Here is a 17,823-nt window from a genome sequence, read left to right as displayed (position 1 = left end):
AACATACTGTAAGTTAGCATTGTAGATGTTCAAGTGATAAAATTGGGTAAAAAAGTTAATACAAAGAACCGATTGTGAATCTGTTACAGTTAATCACACAGTAGAGTATGGAAGTAGAAGCATGGGCAGATGATATACTGGATCCTTGATTTTCCTGGGTGCAGGTGAGTTGACAGGCTCATAGAGACTAGCAAATACTCATTTCTATTTCTGTATCCTCCGTTGGTAAAAGCTATCCTGGAGGCTTGTGGCTCATCAGGTTTGAGCTCATCACAGATTTTGTGGTGTTAAATGGACTAAGATTAGATGACTTTGTTGTATATGACACTAACCCAAGTAACTCCAGCCATGCTTGTGTCCATTCATATGGGGTACTTAGAGTCTACATAAGAAAATCAAATCCACAATCTTCCAGCTAGTACTCTATTGCTGCCCCTCAATTGTTATCCACTAAAACCTCAGTTTTTCTTATTACCATGATAAATCTGTCCAGTAATACTGCATGGGTTCCAAGATGTACATGTACCACAAGGATGTGGTTTTTAATATTTTAATATTATCCATCTGGGTTTAATGTTTTACTGTGATTCTGCTGCACTCTGTCGTGTTTATTTCAAAATACACCATAGAACACCTTTAGAAGGGATCCCTTGAAGGAACACATTGAAAATTTCAAGAAGACCATAATATGTCAGGAATCTGAGTTCGATCAAGAGCTGTCTAAGCAGATTTGTGGATTACATATGGTAATTGTGAATTTTGGATGCTATAGCTTTAACTGTTCAACAAAGTGTGTTTATTTGCGCAGAAAACGAGGCGAAACATTTGTACCAATTGACTTTTTTTTACATTATTTGTTGTGTTTATCTCCGTTGCAAAGTTTTAATTTGTCAAAATAAATTGCAGTAGTGTTCAAGGGTACTTTTATTTCGATGTATGTACATAATGCGTGTTATTCTACTCATTTTCTACTGAGTTTCACTTCTGCCCCGGCTCCAATAAAGTCCGTACAGCATATATTTGCGCTACGGGATCGTCTGTCCTTTGTTAAGTTGTTTTGCTTCTGCGATCATTGGCTGTCCACGTCCGGAAGCACGCATTTGCCTGTTTCCCGGAAGTGAGCGGCGCTGTTTTTGTTGCCAGAGGGACTCCTGTGTTGTGAAAATGGCGGCGTCTCGTCGCTCGTCTCATCAGCAGCAGCAGAGCCTGTCGTCCCCTCCGCGGAGCTCCTCTCTCTCCCCGACTCCCCCAGGTTCACCTCTTGCTCCCGCACCCGCAGGGGCTGCAGCCACGATCCCGGTTGGCGCCGACCAGGACAGCAGCGGGGAAGCGGAGATCACGCCGGCCTCCCCCGATCTCCCCGCTCCGGCCCTTAGCAGCAGCAGCAGTACCGCTAGCAGCAGCGGCGGCGGCGGCGGCGGCTCCACGACGACAACCACCGGCGGGGGCAGCAGCAGCAGCAGCAGCAGCAGCGGCGGCTCCAGCCCGGACTCGGGCACTGCAAGTCCGGGAGGTAGCGGCGGCGGCGGCGGGGGGGCGTTTAGGGAGCTGTTTGAGGCCTGCCGCAACGGGGATGTGTCCCGGGTCAAGAGGCTGGTGGACTCGGGGAACGTGAACGCCAAGGACATGGCCGGGAGAAAATCCACCCCGCTTCACTTCGCGGCCGGTCAGTATTTCGCTGTGCTTGTGTGTGTGTTTGATTTGTTTTCTATCGCTTGGCATTTGCAGTCGCAGTTGGGATGTGTAAGGGCAGCCCTGGAGGGTGGTTGAAACACCGCAATAAACGATTAAAGCGATGATGATCGACAACTCTAATCGAGAGAAGAGGGGGGGGATCAAAGTAACTGGAAATCCACGCTTCCATCCGGGAGGCTGCAGCTGCTGTGGAATTCGTGTCTTTGCACATTAGAGTTGCTTCCGTTTTTTCGATGAGGTCGGTGGAGTGGGCAGCGTTGTTGTGGTTTAGCCGATGAACGCGGATGCCTTTTAACTGGAGTATAACTTTGCGGCGAGACTTCGCTGGTGTTTAGCCCTCATCTGCGGAGTCCGAGCCGAGTCTGGGGGTCGTGCCAGTTTGAGGAGAGGCTAGTAACACCTGAGCGAGCATAAGCTGTCACGCCACTCCGCGACGTGTCTAAATTAGTTCGCGCGAAGCTCTGTTATCCCATCTGGGTTTTACGAGGAGAGGTCCGTTCAAAACAACGTCTGAACTGAACTTGGGGAAGTTGGGTTGAGCGGTTAAACGAAGCCCAGGCCGTGCGGGTGTCCGCATGTTGTGTGCGCGCTGCGGGAGCGGGGAGACGACTCATTTCACGTTGACTTCCATGGCAATCCGTGAAGTTGATTATGGAGAGCTGTTTTTTTTAACACGGAGATAAATAACTTGTGCTGTCAAAACGAGACTTTTCGTCTTTCATTTGTGGGGAACACAAACGTTTCAGGGCGTGTGATTGAAATCAAGATGAGACCGATTTTGCTTCATTTTCCACGTATTTATACGCAAAGTAAAATCGAAACTTCAGTTATTTTAATATACTGAGAATACTGTCTTTGAGAAGCCACCCTTTAAAGGCGCTATATAAAATAAAGTTTATTATTATTACTGGGAGATCACATGAAAATTACTTTCCAGTTTAGGCCTTGTCTGGGTAAATGCTTGTGACAAATGGTCCAACACGTGCTGAAAGACCTGTCAGCCAGTGTGATTTATTTTGCTGTCTGTAGTCTGACACACCTGCTCAGATAAGGGGGCAGAAAAGACCCCAAGTCTAAGATTTTAAGACCACCATGTTGGGTCCTCCTGAATGGACCACATTGTCCTGAGAAAAGCCTAACAACAAAAAGTCAGTACTATTTTAATGTACCATTGTTTAATAAATTCAAGATCAGATGTCAAAACCTTCCATTTGTGTTGCTTTTATTTGGCTGTAGAACAGCAGGTACATTGTGTGTGTATTTATAGATGCAACATGCCAGGACACGCCAGGGTGTTTTTCTACAAAAAGGTGCAAAATGTGCACATTTGCCAATTTGCAGTTACGGACCTTTTAGAAAGTATTAAAATATTCAAAAGTCCCACAACCAAAACTTTGACAACTCTATTTTTCTCAGCTTCCCTTGTGGTAGCTCTTATTTTGTACTTACTTTACTTACTTAGTACTTTTGTACTAGAAAAAAGTGTGGAGGTTGTTCAAGAAATACATCCGCCAATCCAGGTGTATGGCAGTTTGAACATTTCTCAGGCCTTTCTCTGCGTATGTCTTGTCTAAGCAGCTGATATGGGTGGTGATAAGAACATAACAAGAATGACTTTGACATCCATCCCGAGACTTTTCAGAAACTCTGAGAGAATTCCTGAGATCTTACTTGATAAAATTCAGAGCTACTTCACACCAGAGATGTATTTTCTTTCATATATCTGCTTAACTGTCCGAGTCTGAGGGATTGTCAAAAGTACTTCACTGACAGTGCAAAATAAACGAAAGTACCAGTATCTTCCAGTGTTATAATCACATTGGTTGGCAAAAGAATCACCAGAATATGACAATCACTACAGAGAGCTTGGCTTTTCTCTGGATTACACTTGATGCCTGCACCTTCCTGTGTTATATGAAAACTGTCTCTAAAACCTGGCATATGACCTAGTGAAAAAAGGACTGTAAACTGGATATTATCAGCACTTCACAGTCTTCTGCTCAGGTACTCCTTCCTTGCAGAAAACGTGGTCAACATGTGTGAAAGCATACATATACAGATGTAGAATGTGTATACAGATATAATGCTGAGAGCCTTTCCTACTTATTTTTCTTTACTTGCCTTGGAGTGATGGGGGAACAACACAAAATGTTAAGCTCAGGATAAAAGTGTTTAGCACACATGCCAGTGTAAGGATTCTGCAGCCCTGTCTGGTCAATCAGCATTTAATGTTGAAGAAAACACTTTATTTAAAGAAAAAGACAGCATCATGTTTTTTTTCCATCTCACTCGCACAAAACCTATTATTTGCGGATTCTTACTTAATGTAGAGAAATAGCTGAGTTGTTTTATGTTGTGGGAACAAATAGAATTATTCAGATTTTCAAATCCTTCTTCCTGACTGGATTCAAACTCTTTTTAAGTTTTTCAGTTTGGGCCATAATTGTGAATGGATTGTGTATATTAACCAATGAGTGTGTAAATCATGAAATCATGTCCCCTTAGTTTCACAAAAATCTGTTTTGGCACAGTTCTGATTTTCATTTTTATTATTAGCTGTTCTTAGATATTTTGTCCAGATAAGTGCAGTTCAAGGCATTGCACATCGGCCCTGTTCGTGTGATAGTTGATCCTGAATTGCAGAAATATGTACATGACTGGCTCTTATGAGCAGCTGGCCTCAGTTTGGAAAATCCTTGTGTTAATGGGGGAGGTTAACATGTTCCCTTCTTCTCTCTTGGGAGAAGGTCTACAAAGTCAAAGTTTGGAAACTGCTGACGTGAGCCAATTTTTTTTGTGATTGTTGTTGTTTTCCACAAGGAAACGAGATTTATTGCAGAACCCTTTATCCGTGAGAAAATGTCTGGCCGAGATATCCATTTCGGAAAGGAATGTGCTCGTGCTGCCCTTCTGAATAGTCCTTCTCAATACTGCCCTGTTTGCTCAACAAATTAGAGGCATCCTGCGTCTTGGTTGGCATTCAGAATGACTTTGTTGAAAATGTGATACATCATTGCTGTTAATATCTGGGAATATTCAATACCCTACACCCATATTCTTTTAAAAAAAGGTTTAGGAATTTTGTGAAAGTATGATGTAGGAATTCTGCAACCTTTTTCTTTCTCTTTGTTTTACCTTGTTGGTATGAGGGCAAATCTTTTTTTCTTTCATAAATTATTTGTTTTGGAGTGCCATGGCTGATACAAAGCTCACATATGTGCATTTGAATTGACAGCTGTTTTTATTCTTGATCTAGTCTTCTCTTGGTTTGGAAGATAGACCAAAAACATCAGTGCTGTTAATTATATTTGGTATAGGTTCTGCTATAGCTGTTTATTTCTGTATTATTTTCCTGTTTATTTATGTGGCGAAAGAAAAGCCTCAGATGAGAGAAGGCCATTCAGCCCCTCAAGACTGTTTGGTAGTTAGTAGTTAATATAAGGATCTCATCCATTCATTTCTTTGGAATAAACCTGGGAATTGTCTTCATCAACCCAGATGGCTAGCCTATGCTAGAACAGTTTGGGTAAAGAAGTAATAATTTCTTAATTTCCACTTTTGTACTCTGGTTCTTGTTTCAATGTTCATTCTGAAGAAATCCACTGGATTTCTCAAACATGTTACGTATTGAAGGTTAAACATGCCTGTGATTTATTGATGTAAATTCAATATAGTGTCTAATATATCTAGTACCTAGAGTCTACTTTTACAATCTCTGTTATGTTTTAAGCAACTGTACAGTTGGCTTTGTATGCTTTTAGCTATAGTATGTTTATATTGGCATTTGATTCAGAGGTTAAAAAATAAGTTAACAGTTGAATACTTGTTAGTCTCCTTGCTGTTTGTCACTCCGTTGCCTGTGCATTTCTTTAAGTGCAGATCCCTTTCATGGTGAAATGAGCTCGTATACTTTCTTTACTGTTTTAATCAAGAATCATTTGCTCTGCTTTAGTGTTGCCAACTTCAACTCCAGAGCTGAAAGTTGCCAGTTTGCTTTTCTGAAGCAAATGTCACCAGATTTAATGATTAAATAGCATATCATTTTTTATCCCTTTGCATTCAGCGATATAAAGTCTGCTTTATCTTAGATGAATGACTGCAATGCAGTGTAATGTTCTTCCTATGCATCTCAAATTATAGTACTCCTGTCGGAGATTTCTTTGCCCTTTTTTTGCTTTTTAGGATTTCTGGTGTTTGCGTCTATCTGTCCATCTTCCAATTTCATGTGGAGGAATTAATTCGTTGTGTTCAGTAGTACACAAAATGTAGGGACATTACGGTCGAAATGTTATGCTAATAAGCTTCCCGTTACCAAAATGTAGAATTATACTTTTTGCGTCGTTTTGCAAACAGGCAAATCCTCAGTTGCCATGAAAATAATTAGGTTGCTCGTAATGTGAAATTGTTACTAAAACCCCTTTAGCTTCATAGATTTCTGTGACTGATTCTTCAGGTTGTTCATACAGTTTTGTAATGCTACAGTACATTATTACCTTGTGTAAGCAAGATAAAATTAGTAAAATATTTTAAATATATATATTTAAAGATTTTATAAAGTAATATAGTTGGTTATCCAGTGGTTTGCATGGATTAAATAAAATCAAAGATGCAAAGCAATGACAATGTAGCGGATGTACTAGGAAAACGTTCCCAGGGCAGAGGCTGGCAGCTCATCTGAAATGTCAACCTTTTGCTTGCTGTGAGAAAATCCACAGGATTGTTTTAAGGATTAACCTTGTTAGTGTGCTCATGGAGCAACAGTGTGAAGCAGTGGAGAGAGCACTGGCATCACAACTAACAGTGCAAGAAAGCTGACATGAGGCCATTTGGCCAAGTTAGTCCTGCTGGTAGTTAATAGCTAATTGATCTTGAAATCTCATCAAACCGAGCGGTGGCCCTATGGTTAAGGATCTGCGCCTGTGGCTGGAAGGTTGTCGGTTCAAATCCCACAGCTGGCAGAGGAATCCTTCTCCGTTGGGCCCCTGAGCAAGGCCCTTAACCCCAACTGCTCCAGGGCCTGTACAATGGCAGACCCTGTTCTCTGACCCCATGCTCTCATGTCTCATAGAGAGCAAGCTGGGGTATGCGAAAAGACAAATTCCTAATACAAGAAATTGTAAAGGGTTAATAAAGTGGTGTTATAAAAAAAAAACACTTATTGAAATAAGCCAATATGACAGCGTGGCTAGGTAGCTTGTGTCATAACTCCAGAACCTGTACAGCTTTTACAGCCTATAAAGCTACAGAGCTTTGCGTAAAGCAGCGACCCCCTGTTCTCAGTTTTCAGGTTGTTTCTCCTCTTGTTTGTGCTTCGCTGTTTCAGAACAATTCTGTTTTGTCTTGAATGAGGCAGTCTTCTCTGTTCAAGACAAAAAAGGTGCAGGGCATTCCTTCAAGCTTGGCGAAATATCCGGTTGCTCCTCTCTGTACTGAGCAGCAATATTTTTGTAATATTTTGTTTCTAATGTTTCCTTTTCCTTGCCTCCCACCTGTCTAAAAGATATACAGTGTTTAATGATGTGATGCTGTGCCAACATAAACATGTATGTTTCATACGTAGCCTCTTTAAGTTCAGCATTTCCCATTTTGAACAAGTAAAAATTAATTTCACTGAGAAACCTAGACAAAAAAGACGTTTTAGTTGTCAAGCCTTCGTCAGATGTAAAGATCCCTTTACTTTGTTTCTTTTCTTAAGGGAAACACAATTGGTGTAATATGATTGATGCCAATGAAACAGCAACAGTTTGATTTGGAGTGGATAATTTAATTGATTATAGGTGTGTAAAAAGCACAGAGTAACCTGTATTTGGGGTGTTATCCATTTGCATTTTTTATTATTTACCTTCTAAAATGTTTCTCTATTTTGTAAAGAGAAATGGAATGGTGTGGAATTGATAAGACTTCTTCAGATGAAAGTCTGCTTTGTGGCAGATAGCTTTTTCATTTAAACAACTGACACTGGTAACCCCTGGTTGCCTGAAATGTGCTTTTTATTCTGCGGTGATAATACAGCAATTTCTGAAAGTGATGAATGCTTAAGCACAAGCATTTGACCTCTTTTGAAAGATCAGATTTTTTTGTAAGGATTTATTTCTGATTGCGCGATCCTTTCAAAGACGGGGGAAAAAAAGCCTTTTTAAATACTGGATTTACTGTAATGGTTTTGAAGGTAATCATTTGAAAGAACGAATGCAGTCGCACAATGTGGTGCAGCAACATAATATGGAGGCTGATTTCTGATTGAGTTACCTCTGACCTTGCTGTATGGCAGCTGTCAAGTGTTCTCCACCTGCTGTAGAGTTTATCAAAATCAGGACGCATGCACTAAATACTGTGTGTGTGTATATATATAAATAAAAAGGTCATAGAGGTACTTATGATGCCCCATCAGAAAGAAACTCAACTGAAGTCCCTCATCTTTTTTGGTCAAATCACAACCTGTCTGGAAGGGTGAATCAGCTGACTGGCAGAATTCGGCCTTAACTTCCCTATGCAAGGTGTTTCCAGTTAAACCTGTAGCCTTTATTGTGTTTTACCTGCAATGGATGGCCCACACTAGCTGATGTTGGGGGGGAAAAAACATTTCTAGTCATGGTTCAGCAAGTGGTCTGTTCTTTCTTTTGACATCTTAATGCCCCTCACTATTTTTTCTGCAACTTCCATAGTAGTATTGGGACTATATATTCAGTAAACAATTGTTTAAAGGCTCTAAATCCAGAGAATGTTGTTTCCAGCAAAAGCTTTTTAGATACATTATTAAGAGTTACTGATTATTTGAATGATCTTAATAGGAGTACTGGCCCACAGATCTTCAATCCTAGATTTGATTTCTGAGTCGGGTGCACTTTCTGAGCTACCTAGGTGAATTTGGCTCTCAAAATGTTTTGTGCCCTGCAGTGGACAAGTGTCCTATCCCTAAGCTTTCATCTTAGGCTCTGGATTGGTGTGACCTTTGCCACAGATAAGTGGATAATGATGGGTTGATGATCTATCAGAAATCTTTCTTTCTTCTTAGTCTGGGTGTTTGGATTATTCCACACAATTATTCTTAGACTGTGCTTTACCCCTAAAGCAGGTATGGTGATGTGATCGTTTTCTATAATCTTTTTGAGTGAACATTGTTTCTACTCATTGTGTTTTTCTTGATTCAAAGTAAACAACACTGTTTCTTCTCTTGTTTTGACAGGGACGCCCAAATTACATATAGTTAGTTTGAGCTGTGGCTTGAGGAATTTGTAGGGTGTAGTCAAAAAAGGTAGCCTTCTCTGAGCCGGCAGCGAAACCAGGTTGGTTAAAAAAAAGACCCGCCCGCCACTCCTGATGCTAGATACAAAACACTGAAGTGTATACGAGTGGAAACTGTTCATAGCAGGCAAATTGGATGGCCTTGTGCTTGCTTTCTTGAATATTTTTTTCAATTTATTTCCAAAACCGAGAACAAAACAACTCAACCATTCCTGTTACAAAATACAAATTTTTAATTCTGACAGCCTGGAGTTATCATTTAATATGGGTACTAAGCAAGAGCAAGGCCTGTTTTTGCTTAGAATAATGGACAAAGAGGAGGAATTGGGTTATCAGAAATGAACCACAAAGGTACACTACTGGAAAAGGTTGCCTGTAGTACCCTCTGGACAGAGCATCATGTGTATTGCTTTTCAGCAGAACAAACATGAGTTTGAGCTTCACTGTGTTGGCTTTACTTTAGTTTTCTGGGAAATTCTTGCTTACAACATATCGGATCACCTGCAGATGTTATATTTCAGTACCTGCAATGTCCGGTATACCTAGGCTAATGCATCATATACTGATTTTGGACTGCTTAGATGACTAATAATGAGAATTACGTTATAAACAAAACATGCTCTGGGAGTATTGATCCTTTTTGATTAATGCATATAAATTGGTGTATGAGCAGTGCTAGATACCAGCAGATTAAGGATACCTACTCCAACCTATTTTGGAGTAGGTCTAGGGAAATATGAAAGTGGGGTAAACGAAGTGTTGCGATTTAATACGCAACAGTAACGATCATAAATTCAGAACTTTCTGCAGGGCAGGTGAAAAGGGATCACTGATTTTTCTGAGCATATTCAGACTTTATACAGGACGTTATGCTTTCCTGACAGATCACATTCTGTATTTGAGGGCTTGATTTCTATCGGAGCACACTTCCAAGCAGGGATGATGGCGATGGGGATGTCATTGGGGTAATAAGCCTGCTGAGAGGGTGGTAAATAAGTTTTGAGGAGTAATATCAGTATGCTGTGCTGCACTGCAGGATCACACTGAGGCCTGTGCTTCTGTGGGATTCGATCAATTCCATGCCTATTGTTTACTCCAGCCTTGTCTGTTGAGGGACATATCTGATTTGGTCTGTCAGAGTTTTCAATCTTCCTGTCCACAGAGCCCAGCCAGAGGTGGTTTTGAGTTTGAGGCATTGCAGCTGATCGGGAGGAGAGGATATTCCTATGATTTATGTTTTTTTCCATCATTTCTCACTCAACTGGACTTTTTTGTTTAAATCCTTTTCCGAGTTCCCTGAGGGGTCGTGCAGAGCAGTCTCTGTAATTTATAAAGATTTCTCTTCTGTCCAGGTCTTGCTTTAAAAGTCAAACAAGGGAGAAATTCAGCTGCCAGCATCATTTTGTCTGCCTATGACTTGTGGCAACATTCTACATTAGCCTGAGGCTTGAAGTCAATGAAGGTGGCTGACAGTGACCAAATGTGTATTTATTTCAGACTTCCAGGGTGTCTGAAGCAGAGCCACCTCCATAACCTAAGAAATATAGTGTGAACACTTACTAACGGCTTCTAAGATTGTTTTAGTTATTTTCCCAATTTAACATTGATGTTCAAGTCTGATTAACGTCATTAGTTGGCTGAGACTATTTGGCTGAACACTGGCAGGGTTGGATAGTTTCAAAGCTGAGATCCAATTCAAAATATATATAGGAGGTCAGAATTATAGGGTCACCCTGAAATTTGACAGAAAAATAATCAAGACATGTTAAAGTCGTTGGCCTATACAAATGTTTATGCATTTGAAAAGACCATACATTAGCGTCCTGGAGTGTTTTGTTGATCAAAGCATAGTACTGATGTAATCCATCTGAAAATCCAAAGCCACATTTTATTCAAAATTACAAGGAATAACCTGAAAAATGATGATTATTATGCATTGCTGCTAGCTGGTCCCACAATACATTTTTATGGATTGTTTCACATATTGTCTGGCATAGTATTTCAACATGTTAGTATTATATGTAAATTGAGAGCTAAAGCTTCACATACCACTGAAAGCAGCATGGACAAGACATTCTAAATAATACTGGGACACAATTATGTACAGAATGCCAGTGCTTTTTTTTATTTTTCCCCCCCAAATTCAATATTAAATTCTCAAAAGAACACAGACTTGCAGGGCTAAGGACACATATGAAAGATATATTATTACATCAGACTGAAACTTCTCTAAAGAGTTGTTATGCATAATAAGTATATTGGTAAAAATGACCATTTTACCAATATGTTTTGCTTAATTTTAAAAAATATAGATAGCCAGCTGACTTCATGCTGTTGCAGAATTCCATTGAGGTAGTTTGCTGTGGGACTGGTTGAGGTCTTGTCTCTTTCCAAACTATTTTCTATGGTAATCTTATGCTTATATAAGGCATTGCTCTTCGACGATAAGTTGACTGGTGTAGAAAACTCATTTTTAAGCACTCGTAAGCAGTCAAATCCAATATGACAAAACTTATCACTGTTTATGCAGAGAACACAAAAGTAAGAACTGCTCATTGTATTTTACGTGGATAATCTGTGGAGGTAGTTTATTTGGAAAACCAGTTATTGTGACATTGTGTAACAGTGCTATCTCCAGCACCCAGTCAATGCCCATTTTTCTTGATTAAGACCAACTTCTTCCATAAATCACTGCCAATGTATGTTGAGCAGGGTAATATGACTTGGTGTATGAGTGATGACTTGTAATGGGATCTATAAATACACACATAGTATTTTGAGTAGTTTTGGGTTTTATAAGTTGGAGGATCTTGTGAAAGTGATTTATTAAGCAGAGTACCTGTACGTCAATCCCTTGATTTTGCTCATCGTTAATCGTTCCTAAGGTGAAAATTTGTAAACCAAAAAAGAAAATTCCCATTACTTTCCATGTAAAACGGTACAAAGCTGTAGCTGATCCCAGTCTGTTTATGTATATACATCTCTAAAAATGTAGATAAATCTGAGTTTTTTAAATTACGTAATACCCCCATAAGTAAAAATTAAGGTAACATTTGTGCAAGTTCAGTGTTATGTAATCTGGACAGTTCCTGTACTGGGAATTGGCTAAAGAGTTCACATTAAAATTTCTTGAATTTTGCCAGAGTTAAAGTTGGAAAGTAATTCCTGAAAGGTCCATATTTCCTGCACAGTACTTTCAATTTATTTATGTGTTTTTGGAAGAAGATGGCTTTGTGGACAGCCCACCGGCCAGTATGGACAAGTGCTGCTGTTTGTGCATTGTGTAGTCTCTGCTCAATACGACAATGTCGGCCTGTATGGAAAGACCTAAAAGTGTCCTTTTGAGTTGTTTGTAGGGTGGCATCGCTAACTGAGAAAAGTGCTCATTTTAACTCCCAGTCTTTGGTGTTTCAGGGTTTGGCAGGAAGGATGTGGTAGAGCACCTCCTGCAGACCGGCGCCAACGTTCACGCCCGGGACGATGGCGGTCTGATCCCATTGCACAACGCCTGCTCCTTTGGCCACGCCGAGGTGGTGAGCCTACTGCTGTGTCAGGGGGCTGACCCCAATGCCAGGGACAACTGGAACTACACCCCTCTGCATGAGGCCGCCATCAAGGGCAAGATCGACGTATGCATCGGTAAGAGCCCGACGCCAGCGCCGTGTCCACACCTCCTTCTCTTTCCACGTCTCCTTCTTACCCGTTAGATCATGTAGGTTGCAAAATCGGCAAATTAGTTAATGGTGTCTTTTATTTATAACCTATTGTCCAGAATCTGCATTTGATAATTCTGCTTCATCAGCTTTAATTAAATAAAGTTACAATAGAACATGGTGGTTGTTATTGTAACTTAAGCAGGTTGTTGACTTGGGTAGTATTGAGTGTGGCTGTGATAGGTGAAGAAAGTACTTGGCTTTGCTGTACAACTAAAGTCTTGTGTTAGGAGTTCTACTGCTGTTCTAAGAACTGGTTCTGAACTTAAATCTTTTAAGACATAGCCACTGCCCCATGTATTGTTAAGGAATAATCATTCATTCCCAGTATACAAAGAATTGAAATTATGGTACCTTATGTGTTTTTAACTGATTGTGCCTCTGTGTATATCATCTATTGAAGCCATGAGCACCTTTCTGTAATTCATGGACAGTTTGTTTTCAGAATACATAACCTTCAGTCAAGACATTCCAGTACAACCACCTGACAAATCCCATCAGTGCTGTCATGTCTGTCATGATGAATATTGAGCCATCTGCACATTTTGATATACAGTTCTACAGCAGCTTTATCGACTAATTGATATTGGAATAATACACCCGTAAGAGCTAAGCCTGGAAATCCCTACCTTCAGAGACTGAAAAGATTTTTGCTTTTTATGGGGATTTTAATATTGTAGCTTTTTACAAAATCGATCACTTTTGTTATTGTCACTTAAAAGTGAAAAGGAGAAAAAATAAGTTTAAGGAATAGATTCTCATGAAATGTCAGCAACTGGCATTTAAAAAAAATGAAGAGAACCTAAAATATTTATGCATAAATGAAGAGGTGCCATTCCATGGTGCTGCACATTCTGCACACACTTGTAAATACACACTAAACTGGGTTTAATTTTGTGTTTAGGCATGCAGGGTACTCCTTAAGTTTAGGTGCTGTAATTATTATTTTGCAGATTTAATATAAATATAAGATGCAGTCAATAAAGATGATTTAATTTCCAAGAACATGCCGCTCTTTGTAAAGGCAAAAGACAACATTGGACTGAATGGGCTTTGAGAGGGGAAATCCTCCTGGCTTCATGGACCTTTTGAGTGCAAGAGTGATTGCTCCTTCCTTCTCCCTCACCCCTTGCTGGTCTGATCAGTGATTTTGCTGCTTATTACACAAGGCTTGTGCCAAGCGGTTGTTCAGGCCTGTCTGGAGACGTGATTAAGGGAAGCTGTATAAATAAGAGACTGACTGATTAATTAATTAACGGATTGAGCTTTGCCGCTCCGGGGCTAAACAGATCAGGAGTTTCATCTTGTTAGATTCATCAGGTGAAAAGAGTATCGGGGGGAGAAAGGCAATTGGCAAGCATTTATCTGCTATTCCTTGCCCTTCAGACTCGGTGATCCAGTTAAAGGAGTTGCTGAGAGATCGGGGTCTTTCTGTTGGAGATTGGTGCTGCAGGGTCTCTTCAGGAATTGCATCCAGCCAAATGGCAGACCATAAGCTCACCATTTATATTTTTGACAGAACTATACACATTTTTTCTCAGGTACTGGATACCACCTTTAATTAAACAAATGAAGAAAAGGAACATTTGTTTGTCAGATGATTTTTATGTTTATTTCCCCTTTAGATTTTCTAAGTGTTACTTTCAATTTCTCAGGTACTTTAAAATGGTTCAGTTCTGCCTACTTAGAATCAATAAATGTAGTAAGACCTTTTAATCGCATCTTGAAAAGAATAATGTTAAATGAGAGAGGAAATTTGATAATACAGAAATGCACATCAGTGTTTGTGTTTAGGTCATTTAAAAAAGGGAAAGGTAAGTATTTGAAATATTAAAAATAAATGTAAGTGTGAAGAACTGGGGCTGCTGGTAGTCCAGTTCACTTAGTATCTGCTATTAAGACTGTATTTGCGTTTCATTTTGCTTGATTTTCATGTGCTGTTGCTTTAACTTTTACATACACATGGGGGCCATGCTTTTTGAATTGCTAGTGAAAAATATTATTTGGCAGTGCTTTTTACAGGTGACATACTTCTGTAAAAATGTGGCAAATACTTTGAAGTTTGCCCTTTGGGATTGTGAAATTCTGAACATGGAGACGTGTGTATGAAAGAGGAGATTCTGTTGCGTGGGAAACACGATATGCGGCTAAATTAAATAAACCTAACAATATTTTTAAATAGAGTGAAAAAGATGCAGTTCAAAGCAAGAGTGCTTTGCGTCAGTAACCTTCTCAGTGAGTATAAGAAGAAAAGCTCAAGTCTTGTTATATAGTTTGTCATAAGCAGAACAAGAGATTTTTCATGAGCACTGTAGGTTTTGCCTTCTAGAAAGGTTTTCCTTTCATTAACTAGAGCAGATAACCGTATGGGCAACGAGAGAATCGGTTGACGATGTTCTTTCGAAATCCATCAGCAACGTTTGCAGGGGCATGAGAGCAATTGTCCAACTTCAATCTGTTCATCTCGTGTGATTGGAATGGACGTTTGAGAGAGGAAGGCCTTGTGCTCCTTTGTCCTGTACTCTGGTTCAGACAGGAAGAGTGAGCGAGAAGGAGGGATCGGAGCCTCTAGGAAAGAATTGAGCTTTCTTTTCCCTCAAAGCAAATGCAATGTATTTTCCAAGACTAGAGGGACATTTTAACTACGCTTAAGAAAATAATATAAATGAAAAATGACACAATCCTGGGATGAACATCATTGATAACTTGTCTGCTCTCCGGCTTGCTCAGAGTGTTCCCTGTAGTATTCTGTACCAGCATGCTGTTTTTCTTCTTTGTATGTCTTTATTCTTTTTTTCCCCAGTCAGCTGGAGTGTTTAAATTATATTGAAACCCTAACTAAAACACACAACACAGGGGGTGTTATATATAAGAATAGTGCATGGAAACCAGGTTAGGTAAATTGGCTGGGGGAATGTTTTCTTTTTCAGGGCACTGTTCACATGACACTGATGGTACTTTTTCAGTTGCCTTTTGTGTTTATACATACAGTAGCTCATTAATGATTTTAGTTAACGTTTTTATAGTAGTTGCATTGTTTTGCCAGGGCCTTACAAAACCAGTCTTCTAATGAAATACTGTGCACATTTGGGTTAATAAAACATGTAGCAAAGAGAAATTGATGTAAGTCACAAAGTACACTGTAGGCTTGGCACTCTGAATGTGTTTTATGAGCCCATCTCCATTCATAATGCAGGACCAGGCAAGTAGCTGTGACATGGTTGTATAATCCCTAACTAAAGATGTGCATTATATAGCTTTTAATTTACATTGTAAATTCTGCACAGAGTTGCTTTCTAAAAAAACTGGTATCCCATTCCTCTTGATTAGCTCCTCTGATTTTGTCATTAGGTAGTCTTAATAAATTCTGTAATCCTCTGTGTTCTTGGGAATTTATAAGTTTCTGCTATGAAACTAGCAGAATTAAGGGTGGCTTGAAACCTGTTTCTTGTTTGATATTCATTACATCAGTGTCTTACAGACGCGTTTTTTTCCCCACTTTGCTCTTTGCTACTATGGAAGCTGCAAACTAATTAGATAAAGCCTGTGTAATTTATTTTTGACCTTCAGAAAACAAGAATGTGGCAGAAAAATGTTTCAAAAAGTCAATGCAAAAAAATGGTTTAAAACTTCCAGATCCCAGGGTTATGTCTTTCAAAATCGGAATGCTTTTCTCTTTAGAATGTACCTTGTCCAGTGTGCAGACTTTCCCTTCTTTGTCTGGATTGTATGAGCTTGTTAAAGTGCTAAAAAAAATGTAGCAGGGACTGACTGTTTTCACAGCATACATTGTATATAAAGTAGTACCTGATTATCTCCTGCATACAAAATGCAAAATTTGAATTGTTAAAAAAAATCAACATTTAGCATTAATATTTTCTCTTTTCTACATGTATATGTAACTAAAACATTGAGGATATTATTAATCAGATGTGCTTGGTCATTTAAAATGTTCTAGGGCTGGTGCTTATATAGAAGAAATGGTTAAGGTTTGATTAAACCCTTAATGGGAGATAAAACTGCAGCATAAGGAGACGCACTATTGCAATTTCTTAACTACCAATTGGTAACACTAAAACTGTGGCATTTTTCTTATGTTAAGAGCCACATTGTAGCAAACCCATGTGAGACCCAGCCCGGGTACTTGCCATTCCACTACTAGAGCCATTTGTTACACACAGTCCTTACTTATCCCGTTGAAGCATCTGAGTGGACCATTAACATCTGCCCTTTTATCTTAATATGACCAAAAAAGATCTGTGGACTGTAAACTACTGACAATATCTGCAGATATCTGCAACTGTAATAGATTACTGGGAAAAGGCAGGGATGGTTCCTGGATCTGGCCTTAAAAAGAATAACATCCTCCTTCCTAGGAAGGGAGGAAATCGTATGCAGCCAAAGCTGGTTGTTGAACTTGGACCGATTCAGTATTTGAAGGAAGAGGGGGTATTAACTGAAGATTTCAGTCATTGGAGAGCTATGAATGCATCACAGTTATAAGTGAAAATTAAAGACCCTTCCAAGGAGATGTATGAGACTTGTTAGTGGAACGACTGTCTTAATTATTTTAATGGTGAACTTTCGATCCATATGTCCTGATGCATTGCAAAGTTAAGCCCTGAGGCATTCCATTACTGTGCACCAGCTTGTATTAAATTCCCCATTTTGTCAGGGATATTAAAACTGACTTGGGTGAGAATTGCAACATCTGTTGTGTGATGGATGCATTTAGAGTCATCCACCAACCACCAGTGTATGATCAATGTTGAAAATCTAATGTAGAAGTTTCATCTCAGTGGGATTTGCTGTATTGTCTATTTCAGTACACACGCCTTTGTATTTTTGGACTGGATGTCTCGTGTGCAAGAGCTTGTGGTCCGATTCCTTGAAATACATCAGGATCTGTGAAAGTCGCAGGTGGACACATTGGGGAAAAATCATGATGAAGCAATTAACTATGTACAGAGCAAAGAAGAATATTTGCCTTAATTTGAAAAGTCAGACAAAACACTTTTCTTTATTCACATTGAAAAACATCAGCAGGTCACTATTGTTCAGAGCTTTCAACTTTGAGTAGTAGTCTTAATTTTAAAAGAACTGAATTCATAGATCTTCCTGTAGTCACTCTTACATAGCTGCAATTTGAGTGATGAAGGGTTGAAATATG

General features: G+C 39.5%; 1 protein-coding gene across 2 annotated transcripts in view; it reads left to right on the top strand.

Moving 5' to 3' along the window:
* The first annotated feature begins 1,123 nt into the window (after positions 1 to 1,123).
* tnksa (tankyrase, TRF1-interacting ankyrin-related ADP-ribose polymerase a) overlaps positions 1,124 to 17,823 on the top strand; it is a 140,133-nt gene continuing 123,433 nt past the window's right edge. For both annotated transcript variants that reach the window (XM_088628844.1, XM_088628843.1), the window contains exons 1-2: positions 1,124 to 1,666; positions 12,355 to 12,579. In XM_088628844.1, the coding sequence (XP_088484970.1) occupies positions 1,165 to 1,666; positions 12,355 to 12,579 (727 nt within the window). In that variant the 5' untranslated portion in view covers positions 1,124 to 1,164. The remainder of the gene's footprint in view (positions 1,667 to 12,354; positions 12,580 to 17,823) is intronic.

The sequence above is a fragment of the Lepisosteus platostomus genome, chromosome 4 (genome assembly GCF_059453375.1).
Source record: "Lepisosteus platostomus isolate fLepPlt1 chromosome 4, fLepPlt1.hap1, whole genome shotgun sequence".
NCBI classification, from domain to species: domain Eukaryota; kingdom Metazoa; phylum Chordata; class Actinopteri; order Semionotiformes; family Lepisosteidae; genus Lepisosteus; species Lepisosteus platostomus.
The sequence above is the reverse complement of the archived record's forward strand: the minus strand, read 5'-3'. Positions and strand labels throughout refer to the sequence as shown.